The sequence below is a fragment of the Chlorocebus sabaeus genome, chromosome 13 (assembly GCF_047675955.1).
Source record: "Chlorocebus sabaeus isolate Y175 chromosome 13, mChlSab1.0.hap1, whole genome shotgun sequence".
NCBI classification, from domain to species: Eukaryota; Metazoa; Chordata; class Mammalia; order Primates; family Cercopithecidae; genus Chlorocebus; species Chlorocebus sabaeus.
Genome location: NC_132916.1, coordinates 75,728,750 through 75,745,824, shown reverse-complemented (window position 1 = coordinate 75,745,824; position 17,075 = coordinate 75,728,750). Strand labels below are relative to the sequence as shown.

Genomic DNA, 17,075 nt, shown 5'->3' with positions numbered 1-17,075 from the left:
AGGCTGGAGAATTCCTTGAGCTCAGGAATTTGAGACTAGCCTGGGCAACATAGTGAGACCTCATCTCTATAAAAAATAAAATATTCACCAGAAATAGTGGCATGTGCTTATAGTCTCAGCTACTCAGGAGGCTGAGGTGGGCAGATGAATTGAGGCTGGGAGGTTGAGGCTACAGTGAGCCATGATTGAGCCACTGTACTCCAACCTCTCTAAAAATAAAACAAAAACCAAAAAAGATCAATTCAAAATTGATCAAAAACTTAAACATAAGTCCAGAAACTATAAAACTACTAGAAGAAAAAGAGGAGAAACAGCCCATGATATTAGTGTGGGCAATATTTTCTTTGAATATGATCCTAAGAACACAGAAACAAAAGTAAAAATAGACAAGTGGGGCGTACCAAACCAAAAACCTTTGCTGTACAAATGAAACAATGAAAAGTGATGAGTCAACCCATGGGTTGAGTTAAAATATTCAGAAATCATGCATTGGATAAGAGGCTAATATTCAATATATACAAGGAACTTAAGCTACTTAAGAAAACAAATAACTAGATTAAAAAATGGGTAAAGAACCTGAATAGATATTACTCAAAAGAAGAGATACAAATGACCAACACATATATAAAAAGATGATCAACATCTCCAGTCATCAGAAAAATGCACATTAAAACCACAATGAGATACTACCTCATACCTGTTACATTGGCTGTTATAAAAAAGATGAGAGATAACAAGCATTGGTGAGAGTGTGGATAAAAGGGAACTCAGGTACACTTTGGTGATACTGGGAATAATTACAAGCCATTTGAAAAACCAGTATGGAGATTATTTGAAAAACTAAAAGTAGAATTACCACATGATCCAGCAATCCTGCCTGTGGGTATATATCCAAAGGAATTAATACAAGTGTGCGAAAGAGGTGTCTGTACTTGTATGTGCATTACATTATTCACAACAGCTAACATAGGGAAATGACCAAAGTACCCATCAATAGATGAATGGATTTTTCAAAATGTGGTATGTAGACACAATGGAATACTATTTAGTTTTTAACAAACAGAAAATTCTGTCATTTGCAACATTATGGACAAACCTGGAGGACAAGATGCTAAGTAAAAAAGCCAGCCTCAGAGAGACAAATACGGCATGGTCTCATTTATATGTGGAATCTAAAATGTTGAACATACAGATATTAGGATGGTGGTTACCAGAAGCTGGGGGCTCATAGTGTAGTGGACAAGGAAAGGGAAAATGTTTGTCAAAGGGTACAGTTAGTTTCAGTTAGCTAGCAGGAATAGGTTCTGGTGTTCTATTGCACAGCTTGGTGAACACAGCTAACAGTGTATTGGATGTTTCAAAATAGCTAACAGAGTGAATATTAAATGATCTCACCACAAGGAAATAATAAGTATTTTAGGTAATGAATACATTTATTAGCTTGATTTGATCATTCCATAACCTATACATGTATCAAAACATCCCATTGTACCCCATAAATATATATAATTATTTGCTAATTAAAAATAAAATTTCAAAAAGGATTACTTTGTTAGCACATAAGTAAGCAATTTGATATCAGAATTTAAATTGCATTGTTTTAGCTACATTTTTCTATTTTATAGATGTTTTAAATTAACTAAGGATGGGGAAAAGTTTGTGTTCAGTTAGAGATCACAATAGATGGAGACCAAAGAGCTGGGTTTAAATCCAAGTTCTACCCAAACTGCATCAGTTTCCTGCTCTTGGATGAGTCATTTCAATCCTGTCATTTTAGAAGTGGAGAGAGCAATATATGCTTTCTCTGATTTATGTAATCTCAAGTGAGATAAGAGATGGAAAAATTACTCTACAAATTAAATATTAATATTAAATGAAATGTGTTCTAATAAGTTTTACTGCTACCATCATGTGAGCTATTACCTATTGAATGGGCATATACTTTCAATATATTGCTTAAAAAATATCAGAATCTCCTGTTAGTATAATAAGAGATTCCTTTGAATTTTGGAATTTTCCTCTTAGTATGGAATTCACTTAAGGACATGTTTTAGCTTTAAACACTTCTTAATTTTAAAATTCTCAGAATGGTTTAGCAATTTTGAGAAAAGAACCATTGTTGGCTTTTCTGATAATACTTCTTATTAAGACTTCCTTCTTTCTTGCCTGGGTTCAAAACACGTAGAAAAATAGAGAGTAAGATTATACTATTGATCCAGGTTTAACCGGAGGATGTGGCTTGATGTGAGAGACAAATGGGCCATGATCACCTGAAGCTGACTGTTCCAGCACAGTCTAGGTAGTGCTCACACCTGAAGGAAGAGCCTCATTTATTCTCTCCAAATGCATTAACAGGACATTTTGTTCCCTTTAAGACAGGAGGAGTTGAGGAGTTGCTTAGGAATTCATGGAAACTAGGAGTGTGGAAAGGCATTTTCCTTTGATCAGGGATTTAGTTCAGTTTAGTGAACGGATATGAATCCACATAGAAATGAATCAAGTCAGGGTGACTTGTGCACCACTGAAAATTGCTCATTTTCAACATTTAAAAAACTACATTCTTAAAATTTGTTATTAAAGGTAAAAAGGAAATCTATCATGTAGCATGCTATAGGTAACACAAAAAAATCTGTGTTTAACGACAAGTGTATGTGTAAATGCTGGCATTTTATTTTTAGCATTTGTAGACACAGAAAGCCTATACACAGAAAAAAATATACCTGCAAATTTGTGTATGTAGGGGGGGCTTTTGCCAGCTTTTATCTTTTGGTTAATATTTTGTAATCAGGTCCTTGAGCAAATTCCCAACTGTTAAGTAAAATGAAAATCTACAAATCAAAAAGATATCTTTTCTACTTTTATAGCCCTAGCTGTCACTTATGTTTAAGTTGAAATCCTTTCCACAATTTTTATTTGAAAATACATGTTTATCTTACCAATGACAGCAATACTTACTAATGTTTTCCTTCCGTGTGCTCTGCTCGCGCTCTTCCTTCCCCGGTGAAGATGCTCCTCCACTTTCGCTACTCGTGGATTTTGCCACATCCCTCAAGCTCTTGGTCAATTGCCACTTCTTCCACGCCACACTCCCTGATCCTGTTTGTGTCATCTCTTTGCTCTCTGAGCCTGCAGAATTCTTTGAGTTTGGCTCTTTTACACCACTTGCAGCTGTTTCTACTACAACAAGACATGTGCATTACTGAAAAAGCTTGCATTCCATGAAATCACATGCAAAGAGTAACAGGGCTTGATGATGGGAGCACAGATTTAGAGCAGATGACTCAAAAGCTCTATAACTTCTAACCAGAGCACTAGCAAAACTGTCACCCTAGAAGACTGACCCAGGCAGAAAGTGTGTCTGGAAACTGCCTCCATGTATTAAAATGTCATATAATAGAGGCTTTTAGAAGTTGGGACAACATAAAAGGAAATGGGATATTTGAATTATTGGGGCTGCTGTGAAGGTGGGCCCTGCAGGAAGTACAACTAGCCCTATGCTCACAATGGTTCATAATGGATAGACCTTTATTTAAAATTGTCTTAAAATAGAGCTGAACAGAGCTCTTTCTTGTGACGTCGTAAAGCTAGGAAATTTTTTCTTGATACTCTGAGTCTATTCAGTGTTACAGATCCCTAGCCTAGGAAAAACTATGTAAAACCTACCACAATTTCCACATTATATATAGACATTGTTTTCCTATTTATCAGTTGCAGGTGACCAAATTCATGTTTTGTTTTGTATTGAATGAAAGGTGGTGATAGGAAAGTACTTAAGGACATGAAGAAATGTTGAAATAAAAGGCAGATATGCAGTAGTCAAAGGTCGATTTCTTAAAAATATTATTAAAGTTGATGTATCCCTAGAGCAAGACTTGAGGAGATTGAGGAGGAAAAAAAAGAGGTAAAAAGGAAACTTATTCTAGTAAGTTGAACTTACATAACATCGACAAATTTCTTATAAAATGTAGCTTACTATTCCAGGCACAGTAAGAAATAAAATAACTGAATAGTGAGACATACAGGGTACATATGAGTCTAAATTGAAATTCAAGAATAGGCAAAATTATTTAATGGTGATGGGAGTTGAACTAGTTGTTACCTTGAGGGAGGAAATGACTTGGAAACAAATGAGCAGGACTTTCAGTATGTGGTAAGTCTAATCTTGATCTAAACAGTGGCTACTGAGTATTCACATGCAAAAATTAATCAAGCCGTACAGTTACAATTGGTGGCTTTTATTGTATGTGTGTTCTATGACAGGGTCAGGCTCTCGGAGCCCTGTTCTCAAGTAGGCCTTGTCCTTGGCCTGGTGACCCCAGTTTTAGCAAAAAACCCTGCTAAGTCAGTTTATCCAGAATGCTTCCACCCTTGATACCTAATCAAGTTCCTCTTTCCTGACCCTTGACGTCTAACCAAGTTCCTCTTAGTAATTTACCAACTACTCCCTCACCTGTACCATTGGTTTTAAATCCCCACTTGTTCCTGTTGTATCTACAGTTGAATTCAACCTTTCTCCCCTACTTCAGTAGTCTGGAATAAAGTCTTTTGGTCATTTTTAATGTATTCAGTGTAATATTTTATACACATACATTAAAACAAAATAAAAAAAGTAATAAATCTATAGCCTAAAGGACAAGAACTGAATCCTATTCACCTTTGTTTTCCTAGCATTACATTAGACTCCAGTAGAGGAGTGAGTACTTGAGGAGTTAGAAATATTTCAAATCCCAACTTCATCACTTTTGAGATGGATGACTTAGGAAGGATAAGGTGGCTCTCTGAGCTTTGGTCTCTTTATCTCTAAGATGACAAGAGTAAGTAATACATACCTCATAGTTGCTATAGGTTAAAGTGAGCTAATATATGTAAAATGCTTTGCCTATCCCAGGATAATAGAATTAGGATGGTATTTGCTATTCACACTGTTCATATGAAAAGTTAAGAGATACTATTTTTATAACAATTACTGAATTACATTCCTGAATATACACAAATGGAAAAGCATGATTTGGGATGTGAATGCCTTCTGCCTCCATGGACACCTCAGTGTGGCGATAATGCAATCGGTCAAGTGGCTGTGAGAAGACATCGGTATTACGAAGGGCCTATCTGCAGGCCAGTTCTGTCTCTGGCTCTGAACTGAGAATATTACTGATGGTCTCTGGTGCCTGTGTGCTTATTGATAAATTGGAATAATATTATAATATATACTTAAATGGGTTGATGTATGACTTCTTTTTGTTATTGTTTATTATTATTATTATTAGAAAGGTGCCAGATTTATAGTAATAAACCTACCTTCAAGTTTTATACTGCTACTTTCTAAATAGGTTGCATCATTCTTTCTGGTTTTATCATTTGTTAAGTGGAGAAAATCACATCTCCTTGCACAGTGTGTGTGATGGGAGAGATGTAGGACTTAAATGGGAAAATGTGTGAAAGTGATTTGAAAATTGAAGCACTGTTCATATAGTTCTCTGAAATTGTGCAACTTTTTATGATCCTCAAGGAATGAGGTTCTGAAATGTCTCCTTTTTACCAAGCACAACCCACTGATTATTTTTTAAGAAGTGTCAGTCACAGCACTGTGCTCTGAGGCAGCTGGGGCAGGATCCACTGACCTTCTTCCTTTGGTTTAGTTTGGCTTTCAGATATAGGTGGACTCTCAGCATCAGATGTTTTCTTAATGAACCCGCTAAGGTAATGCAGACGAGCCTGAGAAGCCTAAAGAACAAACATGAGCAGCTTTTTGAAAGCTCTTCAAAAGCAACAACCAGTACAAGTAGTACATATTAATGGTATTCAATCGAAAACGAAACAGGAAAATGTGAATTAAATAGGGCATTCTAAATGAAGCAGGCCAGCTCTTCTTCATTATCAGATAAACTCAAATTCTGAATCATCCATGATTTTGACAGTTATTTTTGAGAATAGATGAAGAAGCAGCCCTAAAAAGAATACGTTTCTGGGCGTACTATCTTAGATGCAGCAGTTCCTGAATCTTTTTCATCTGCCCCAATAACCCTGAATTATGACACCAGGCCCTTACATGGTAACAGTGTCACTGTGGCAATCACTTTTACAGGAGATAGATCAGAGACTAGGTGTGTATATTCCACAAGGGGGCAGCGCATGGTTTTTAATCCATCTAAGGCTGTGCAAAGTGTAGTAAAGCACATATTAAACATTTGAATGCTTTCTTACTTGGGGGTGTTAAGAGCAGACATGCAGATAGCCAGGGCTGTGTGAAAGAATGAGGTAACCCATAGTGTGGGCCTATAATTGGTACCACAATGTGCTTTGTTTTTGCAAGTCCTTTGGGTAATCAGGAGGGTAACATTTTACAATGTGGTTATTCAATATCTGTCTGATAAAATTTCAGATACCATTACTAAAGGACAGGCTACATAGTTTTATCAGCATGACTATTTTTTTCAGAGCATGCCTAAGGAGGAAAAGTGAAAGATGACAGCTTTTCGAAGTCAGATGACCTTGATTGCTCTTCCTGGCTCAGCTGTCTCCCATGCCTGTTTCATGGCTCGGATTTCATCTGCCCGTTCTGTATCCTTTTTCACTTCAAATAATTCTGATTCACTGTGTTCAGTGACCAACCTCAAAATCCAGTAGGGCTTATTTGGGTCTTCTTGTTGAGGGTGAACAGTGGATATCTGATAAAATACAATAAAAACCTGTGGGTTGCATGCTTTCCTCCTTTCAAGAGGGTCTATATTTTACCTTATGATACCTAATTTCACTATTAGGTATTTACTGGAGATAAATGAAAACATATATTCACAAAAGACTTGTACAAAAATGTTCATTGCAGTCTTATTCATAATACACACAAAAAGCCAACATATATGTCTATCAATCAAGGAATGGATAAACAAATTATAATATAGTCATATAATTGGGTTCTGCTTAATATTAAAAAGTAATAAACTACTGATATACACCACAGACAGATATTATACTTTGATAAAGAAGTTAAGCGCAAAAGGGTACATCATCTTGTATGTCATTTGTATAAAATTCCAGAGCAATTTAGGCAAGACTAATCTATGGTGACTGAAAGATCAGTTGTTACCAAGAGATGAGGTGTGAGAATTAGAAAATGGAATGCAAAGAAGTTTGAGATAATTCCCGAGCTTATGGAAATAATCTATAATTTATATCTTGATAGGGGCATGGATTACATGGTGAATACATTGATCAAAACTCACTGAATGTTACAACTGTGATTTGTGCATTTCATGTATGCAAATTTTACTTAAAAGCTGTACACATTAAATTATAAATTGTAACTATGTTCACTCATAGCATCTCTTCACAAAAATGAGAGCAGGATAGTTTATCATTTCCAGGTCTGTATATACTTGCTATATATTCGTTATGAAAATTAACAACATTTTAATGACTCATGGGATCACCTGCATGGAATGGACCTTAGGCTGGGAACAGAGGCTTGAAACTAATGTGGTTACATAGAACTTTACATAAGGTTGAGACTATGTCAATTATCACTGATAAATATTGCAGTTGGGAAGAGTGGATTGATATAACCACTGAATACAGTTTCCACTTGCAGTTTGATTTCAGTGTTACCAAAATGACCTTGCTTTCTACAATATTTCCCTAATATTCTGGTGAGAATTGACTTTCACAATCGGAAATTATTTTATTTCCTCCTTTTAACACAGGGTACATTAGCTTTTATTATTTTTTAAATTTCTTAATAGATACATTTATCAGAGACTTTTCTGGGATCAAGATTTGATTAGGAAAGGGAGCACTGTGAAGGTACTAAGGGAGGTCTTCTTATAGGAATCTATGGATTGGGTTAATCTTATTTACTTCAGGGTAGACTTCAGCTAAGAAATAAAATCTTTGAAATCTTTAGAAACCATTCCTGGAGTCTGAAACAACAAGTCATCATCTCTTCTTATTTGCTAATTTTCTTTTATTGTCTATTTTCCTAATGGTATTGACATCTTACTTAGCTAGTCCTGCTGGAAACCTGAGAGATATACTTTATTCCTTCATGTTCTTTAACACCCACTTTGGATTAATAACTGCACACCACTTTCTGTTTTCTAGATAGTTCTTGATCTGTCCCATCTTTCCTTTCTTTTTTCCTGTTCCTGACACACTTTGCACTCTTTTGCTTAGATTACTGAAGTATTTTCTTGAATTCTTCCTCTGCAGTCTTTTCTCCTTTAAGTCCACACCCTTAAAAGCCACAAGAGTATCTGAAATGTAAATCTGATCATGTTAATGTGTTTCTTAAGTACCCCAAGTTCCAGTCCTGCTTAACCTAGGCATAAATGGTGGGAAGATTTTGTACTCCTAAGTATTTTGTTTAGAGTGCACTGTTTTTAGATAACTTGAAAATCTTCAGGCCTGTGCTTGCACTCCTCAAGTTTGCCATCCACATCCTCTTCCTTACTCCTAATCATTGGAATTTTCTAACTGGCCCTGAAGGAGTTTAGACTCATAACCTCTGGACTGTATAGAGAGTCCCAGCCTTCCAATGAAGCTTTAATGCCCTTTTCTAGCTGACCCTTACTGACCCCTCCAGCCTCATCTCTCATAGTTCAATGCTTCAAAAAACCAGATTGAGTTTTCACCTCATCATGTCTTTACTTATTAACTCGGTTCAGAACTCAGTTCCTTCTGGAAGGGGCTGTATTAGAACCTATCCTTTCTACGACTGCACATACAACATTCAACATTATAATTCTCAGTTTACCTTCAGTCTCCTCCATTATTGGACTGTGAATTCTTTTAGGGTTGGTACTGAATCATATTTATCTTAGAAATCCAAGTGCCATGAAGGCTGTTCTACATACTAAAGTGATAGTTTTTGATACTGAACTAGAAAAGGGAGCTTGGGGAAGGTGTCCAAGGAATGTCCTCAAGGTATCTAGATGGTTTCTGGAATCAGGGAGAAAGGATGTTTCACATTTTTGTCCTCAGATGAGATAGGCAAATAAGAAGCCAATGAACCTAAAATCATTAAGTAACTCAAATAAAAAAAAAAATTCCACACCCACCTGAGGCTCAAAGCGAGGTGCTTGTTTTTCCTTGGTTGTCTTTTCTTTCTCAGAAGACTTTTCTTTGCCTTTCCTTGTTATTTTGGAAGTTACTGAAGATTTTTGTCCCTCACTAATAGTGTGGGAGTCTGGGCTTCCTAAGGTAATTAACTCCTCATGTCTTTCACCATAAGCTAGAGAGCCATAAAAATAAAAAATGATGAGTCATAATATAACAATAAAATAGTTTCACAGGGCACAAGGAAATCAACTCAGGGAAACATGGTTAAGCTAATAGATTTGTATTTTTTTAAACACACAGATTTTTATAAAAGTCTGACTCCTTTTCATAAAATCTACATATAATTCATATACTGTACACTCACCATTGATGTGGATAAACCCGTGGGCTTTGGTACGTTTATAAGACTGTGTAACCATCACCACTATACAATTTATTTCTAATATGGATGCCATTTATTTCATTTATTGCATAACTGTGTTAGCTAGTACTTGTAATACAATATGGAATTCATTTACCTCTGCTGTAATCTTTATTATTCCCTTACCTCTGATTGGTTTAGACACAGTTATCTTTTCTTTTTCTAGTTTTCTAGTTTTTTAAGATGGAAGATAAGCTGCTGATTTGTGATCTTATGTCTTTGTAATACAAGCATTTGTAGCTATATATTTCTCTCAACACTACTTTTACTGCATCCTCTGGTGTTTTTAAAACTTCATTTCTAAGAATTTCTTAATTTCTCTTGTGATTTCTTCTCTGATCCATTGGTTAAGAGAGTATGATGTCTAATTTTCACATATTTGTGAAATTCTCCAATTTATTTCTTATTGCTTTCTACTTCCTTTCAATTGTGACCAGAAAATATATTTGTATGACTTCTATAGTTTTACTTTTATTTAGACTTGATTTATTGATTTATATATGGTCTATATTGCAGAATGTTCCATGTGCCCTTGAAAAGAATGTGTATTCTGCTGTTGTTGAGTGGAGTATTCTATAGGTATCTGTTAGGTCAAATTAGTTTACAGAGTCCTTCAAGCCTTCTATTTCCTTGCTAATTTTCTGTTTTGTTTGTCTACTTATTATTAAAATTGCAGTATTAAAGTTTCCAACTATTATTATTGAATTTCTATTTCTTCTTTCAGTTCTGTTAGTTTTTGCTTCATGTAAATATTTTGAATTCTGTTGTTAGGTTTATATATGTTTATAATTGCTATATTGCTTGATGAAGTACTCTTTTACTATTTTAAAGTATCCTTTTTTGTCTCTATTATCATTTTTCATTTTAGACCCTATTTTGTCTGGTATTAGTATAGCCATTCCAGGTCTCTTCTGGCTATTCTTTTTATGGTATTGTTTTTTCCATATTTTTGCTCTCAAACTATTTGCATTTTTGAAACTGAAGCATGTTGTTTACAGAGAGCATATAATTAGGTCATGTGTTTGTTGGACATTCAGCCATTCTCTGCCTTTTAACTTGAGAGTTTATTTAACTTACATTTAAAATAATTATTAATAAGATAGGATTTATGTCTGTCTTTTTAGTATTTCTTATACACTATACCTTGTCTTTTTTTATTTCTCAATTCCTCTACTACTGTTTACTGCTGTACCATTTTAATTCCCTTGTTTTTTGTTTGTTTGTATAGATTTGGGGGTTAGTTTCTTAGTGGTTGCTTGGGGATTATAATTAAAATCTTAATTTATAATAATCTAGTTTGAATTAATACCAATTTAATTTCAATAGTGTACAAAAACTTTGTTCACATATTTTTGTCTCCCTTTATGTTGTTATTACAAATTTCATCTTTACACATATTCAGCCATCAACACAGACTTATGATCATTGCTTTAAGCTGTTGTCTTTTAAATCAGATAGGAGAATACAAAAAGTTATAAGGAAAAAAATACATTTACATCGACTTTCACATTTATCTATGTAGTTTTACTGGTGCACTTTATTTCTTTGTGTAGATTCAAGTTACTGCCTGGTGTCTTCTTTTTTTTTTTTAGCTGGAAGACCTTCCTCTAGTACTTTTGTAGGGCAGGTTTGTTTTCAAAACAAACTACTTAGGTTTGTTTTCTAAACAAATTGAAAAATATTTTCAGTTGTTTTCCTGGGATATCTTAATTTCTCCTTTATTTTTGAAGGACAGCTTTTCCGGATAGAAAATTCTTGGTTGATAATTTTATTTGCAGTTCTTTGAATATGTCTTCTCACTGGCTTCTGGTCTCCCTAGATGTTGATGTAAAAATTTGCTGTTAATATTATTGAGAATCCCTTGTATGTGATGAGCCACTTTTCCCTTTCTGCTTTTGAGATTCCTTGTCTTTCTCTTTAGAGAGTTTAATTATGAGGTGTCTAGTTCTGGGTCTCTTTGAATTTGTCCCATTTGGAGTTTGTTTAACTTCTTGAATGTGCCAATTAATGTTTCCCATCAAATCTGGACATTTTCAGCCATTATTAGTTCAAATAGACTTTCTGCTGCTTTCTCTTTTTCTTCTCCTTCTGGAGTTCCCATTATGTATATGCTGGTGTGTGTGATGGTGTCCCACAAGTCTCTGAAAATCTCTTCCTTTTACTTCATTCTATATCCTCAGACTGCATAATCTCAGACTATCTACCATTTTGTGGAGAAAGCTCTGCACAATCAGTAGTTTTCATTCAGTTTTGTAAGTGCAGTCTTCCAGGAAATTATCAAACAAGTCAAATAATGATAAGTCTTTGGGAATAAGACCTTGAAATAAATCCAACTCCATTTTACTTTTTCTGGCATCTGCCAATATGTGCCAGGAATATTGGCTGTTGTTGTTGTTGTTGTTGTTTTCCAAAGCTACTGCTGAGCTGAGGAATGGGACAAGTTAAAATGTCATAAAGTTTCCTAGTCTTACAGAAATCTAGCTGTTTTTTTCCTTGAAAAAAAATCCTCAGTTGTTGCAGACTTTTGTAAGCTTCCAGAGTTCTGAAAAAGTTGACTGTCATAATTTTTTTGCCAGGTTTTTCATTGCTTTTATGGAGTTACTAATTTTTGGAGTTGTTACCCTGCCATTTTCACTGACATTCTCCAGGATTTATTTTCTATCCAAACCTTTTGAGGATCTGTGCATGCTGTTTTTCTGAGATAGGGTCCTGGAACAGTGGAAAAATTCATATAGCCTGGAGGCCTTGTCACAAGTGCATGGAATTACAGAGCACTCCGTGGAGGAAGGTGAGATTACATTCTAAGCAGTTCAGCTCTTGTCTGTGATGGGTAGGGAAAATATTGACTGATTCAAAAGTGAGTAAAAAGTTAACAGAAAGAGAATAAGGTTATCTAAATGAGAGGAAGGATAAGGTTTAAAATTAGAGATTTAGAAACAACCTCAGGAGAAGAAGAAAAAAAGAAATAAAAACAAAGATTTTTATAAAAAGCATATAGTAAAATCAACTTTTCTCAGAAACCCAAGATAGAAAGTAGGAGAGGCTACAGAGAACACTTTTTCTCTGACATTCTTTTACATCTTTTGTCAGCCATAAACTTGGGGGTGGCAGAAACACTGCCTTCACAGAAAAGCAAACTCAGTGCTGCTGCTTTTCAGTCTCCTCAGATCCTAACCCAAATATGAGGTAACCAGTCTTCAACCACCCTCACTGGCCACAGCTACCACCTCAGCTTCTGGTCCCAAGAAAATCCAGGTCCTAGAGCTCTCAATGCCAATAGAGTGCGGGATTAACAGAATTTCAGAGCTCTCTTTGTGGCCCATTTTAGATAAGACAATCTCATAAAAACTGAGCTAGAATAACTCATTATTTTCACTTTGTGATGCCAGACAAGTCTGTAACTAATAATGTTGTGTTTGTTGTCACAAAATATTGCTGCTAATGCTTTGCTTATTGTAACACAACAATTCACAATGTTGGTGAGTGTAGAAATCATACAGATAACCTGTAAAATGCACATCTTGAGGTCCACCCCTCAGAGATTCCAACACTGTAGTCCGGTGAGGGGCACAGAAATCTACAGTTTAAAATTTACCTCACATGATTCTGATACAAGTGGCCCGTAGGTTGTACTTTGAGAAACACTGCTTTAAGAAGTCTGTACATTTTTCCCTTTTGTCAGAGAAGTGCTACAAAGGGATGGGCTGAAGGGAAGAATGCCAATGACAGGGTTCAAAGAAGCTGAAGGTACCCTTACAAGATCACTTCTCAAACTTTAGCCTGTGTCCGAATCACTTGAAGGGCTTACCATAGAACAGATTTCTGGGCACTTACACTAAAGTTTCGGATTTGCTAGGTCTGTGATAAGGCCTCAAAATGTACATTTTTCACAAGTTTCCAGATGGTGCTGAGGCAGCTGATCTAAGGATCACACTTTGAGAACCACTGGTTTACTTTTAGAAGAGTATAATTACCTTTCCCCAACATGAAGGACATGAGCCTTATGCTTTATTAACCTTTTCTAACAATTTAATATGGAAGTGGTGAGGGGAAAATATTTAAATAATGTATTTATTTATTATTGAAATAATATTTATTCAATCTTTACTGTGTTTCTTTCTAAGTCTCAAGCGTCCCAGCAGGGTATATTCAGAGAAGTTATATAATTTACTCAAGTCTCCCAACTGATAAAAGTTGAATGTGTATTCAAATGCAAGTTAAAAGAACCTGTCAGTCCCTTGCAAAACTGGAGTCTCGTAAGTCACCCCATAAGCAGTGTAAAATAGTAATTGTAAATAGCCCATATTTATACATTGCTTGGTGTCCAGTTATTAGCTACTTTCAAATTGGGGGACAGACCACCCTACCAGACTGCAAAGGGACTGTGAGAACTCTATAAGAGTGGAAACTTGCCCTTCTGCCGACAATCCCAGCTGCTGAGAAGTCTTGCTGTGGGGAAAATCCTTTGGTCCAATAGTCAAATGACCTGGAGGTGAATTCTGGTTCAGCTGCTAAATAGGTTAACTTTTGTAGGTTTATTCCATCCTTTGAGTCTAAGTTTCCTTCTCTGTGTAATGGAGATACTAGCACCATACCCAGAGAGCTTAAAATAATCAATATAGAGCATTTAAAATAGGATCATATCTGGTATCATACACTCACTGGGTTTTTTAAATGCTTAACAAATGTCAGTTGAAATTGAATCTCAAGCTGCCCCTTGAAGCATTTCTGGGGCTTTCTTGTCTTACTACACATAGTTTTTAGTGTTTGAGTAATACATTTGGGTGTATTTGATTTCACCAAAGTTAACATATATAATATTCAATTTTACATACACAAAGTACCTACTAAAGTGTCAGGCACACAGCAGGCATGTGCCATCCTTCTTCTTTACATTCTTAATATATAGAATAAAATAATTTCCAAAATTTTAATGGCATTATTTAGGGTTACCTTTTCTCACATAAATTTTAAGTTATTTGAAGGCCAGAACATCATTATATGCCTCATTTTAAATTCCTAATTTCATCTAGTATAATGTTGACCTAATAATATATACTCATTATCAGATTGTTTAACTTTAGTACATAAAGCTTTCCAGGAAATATGTATGTGTTGGGAGTACATATAGCAGTAAGATGCAAGAAAAAACCATTCTACTAATCCAAGAATTATGAAACATGTTACTTCACATTGCATATTTATGTAATCAGAAGACCTCTAGAGGAAATGACTATTGGAATAAATTAATATACCCGTGGAAGAGAGGAAGTGCTCAGGGAGTACTTGTTGATGAAATAAACTCTAAAGGCCATTAACATTATGCCTTTAGGTCTCCTCTTACAGTATCCTGCATATATCCAGAACACAGTAGACAGAAATCTTCAGTGGATAACAGAACATATAAAAGTTGTAAAAATTCGGTTTTGTTTTTATGATTAAAAGTGAGTGCTTAGGTTTATGTCTCACAAATAAAACCTGGTTGGAATTTGAAAATTTACATATTTCTAAGCTAGAATACCTGTTTAGAACAAAGTATACATTTATCTAGTACAGTCATACTTGATAAATATAAATAGAAAAGTCTCTTTATATATATAAATAATATACATATAACATGTATTTAATAATGTTTGGTTTCCTCAAAGACCTTGAATTGACTGCACCATGCATTCATTGTGCCAAATTAATAACAGTACAATATTAATTACAGCTAAAGGAATAGTGTCATAATACTGCTAATAAAATTGAATGAGACTTGAAACCAAATATTTTTGAGAATGACAAGTTTATATTTGTTTTTGCAAATAGATAACAACTTCAAAGACCCAGGCCAGCAACACAAAAATGTAACATATTGGCAAAAGGAATTTAAAATCACAACACCATTAATTATACATGAAGGCAGGTGACATCACTAAGTACTATCTGCTCAAGGTTCTCTAGCCTTCTATTTTCTTAAGTGACCATGAACCATCTCAGTAAGCAATTTTTACCAAAACTTAGGTATTAAAATATACTAAAGGTGGCACTGTTGCCGCATGTTAACCAGAGACCAAGCTTTCTAAACATTTATAATAGAAATATCCTAAGTTGTACATAGCCATATTTCAGGTCTTATTCTTTCTTATCATGGGTTACAAAAACATGAAATTTTGAAAAATATATATATAGACTGTATTTTTCATATAAATTACATGTTGAGTTTAAATAAGTAAGTGGGGCAACATTGACTTCAGGATGAATATCAGATTTAAATTAGGTCATCAGTGTACTAATAAAAAACAACAACAGAAAACCCTTAGCCAATTTCTTCTTGATACAGAGTTTTATATTTTAAAAGTAAGCTGGCTGAGCATAGTGGCTCATGCCTATAATCCCAGCAATTTGGTGAGGTCGGGGCGACTGGATTGCTTGAGACCAGGAATTTGAGATCAGCCTGGCCAACACGGTGAAACCCCATCTCTACTAAAAATACAAAAATTAGCCAGGCATGGTGGTGCACGTCTGTAATCTCAGCTACTTGGGAGGGTGAAGCATAAGAATCCCTTCAGTCCAGGAGGAGGAGGTTGCAAAAAAACCAAAGTAAGCTAAGTGGATAAATTAAAGACATTAGTAACTGAATTTTTCTATGTATGTAATTTTTCTATGTATGCAGTAACTGATGTGTGAAATATATCATACACTTCAAATTAGAGCAGGTAGATTTTGAGTTGTATATATAATTGATACATAGCAGCTGACATATTGACATGCTTTAATCAAATTGACTAAATATTTATAAACATGACATTAAAGATTTAATTATTCTGAATTTGAAAGCTGCTTGACTTTCAAGAAGATTGCCTGACAAAATATTCTTTCAAATAGAAAATTTTCCTAGTTCATTTTAAATACAATTTAACTCTGAATTTCTTTGCTGCTTTTCAGTAACAAACATACCATGTAATCCAAAGTGTAATTTGATTTTAGCAGCTGGTCATTCACACATAAAATTTTCAAATGTGATATCAGGAAATAAAATGTAATTATTTCTGAAGACTTATTTTTTCTTTGGAATACATAGTAATGATAATAGCATTTTGTTGAGTGTTCATTCATATTATTAATTTTGCACCATTATCCAATTCTACATATTTACATTACTCTATTTCATGAATTAAACTACTATGTTCATTTCAGATATTAATGTTTTTATCTAGTTTGCCACTAGAATGTTAATAGTTACCCATTAATGTACAGAAAAACATAATATGGGTCATATAAATCTGATAGATGTCTTTATATTACTTTTGTGCTCACTAAAGTAATATAGATAAAGACATCTCTCAGAGACATCATAGAGATATGAAACCAGTACTATTGTATACTGTTATTTTTCTCCATTCAAAGCCCTAGATGGAATTTAATTTCCATTAGATTCTTAGCTGTACCAGCCACTAACTGTGTGACTGGGGGCAAGTTTCTTAAACTGTTTGTATCCCAGTTCCCTCATCTGTAAAATGACAATGCTGTAGTAATAACACCTACTGCATAAGTTTATTGGGAAGATTAATTGGGTCAATATATGTAAAGCCCTTCTTGGACATAAATGTTAGCA

The 17,075-nt window shown here is 34.7% G+C and overlaps 1 protein-coding gene across 1 annotated transcript in view; it reads right to left on the bottom strand.

The window, feature by feature from the left end:
- ADGB (androglobin) overlaps positions 1-17,075 on the bottom strand; it is a 248,133-nt gene that overhangs the window by 24,817 nt on the left and 206,241 nt on the right. The window contains exons 30-33 of the mRNA XM_008006725.3: positions 9,054-9,226; positions 6,492-6,668; positions 5,622-5,724; positions 2,956-3,177 (exon numbers count right to left, since the gene is read on the bottom strand). Of these exons, the coding sequence (XP_008004916.3) occupies positions 2,956-3,177; positions 5,622-5,724; positions 6,492-6,668; positions 9,054-9,226 (675 nt within the window). The remainder of the gene's footprint in view (positions 1-2,955; positions 3,178-5,621; positions 5,725-6,491; positions 6,669-9,053; positions 9,227-17,075) is intronic.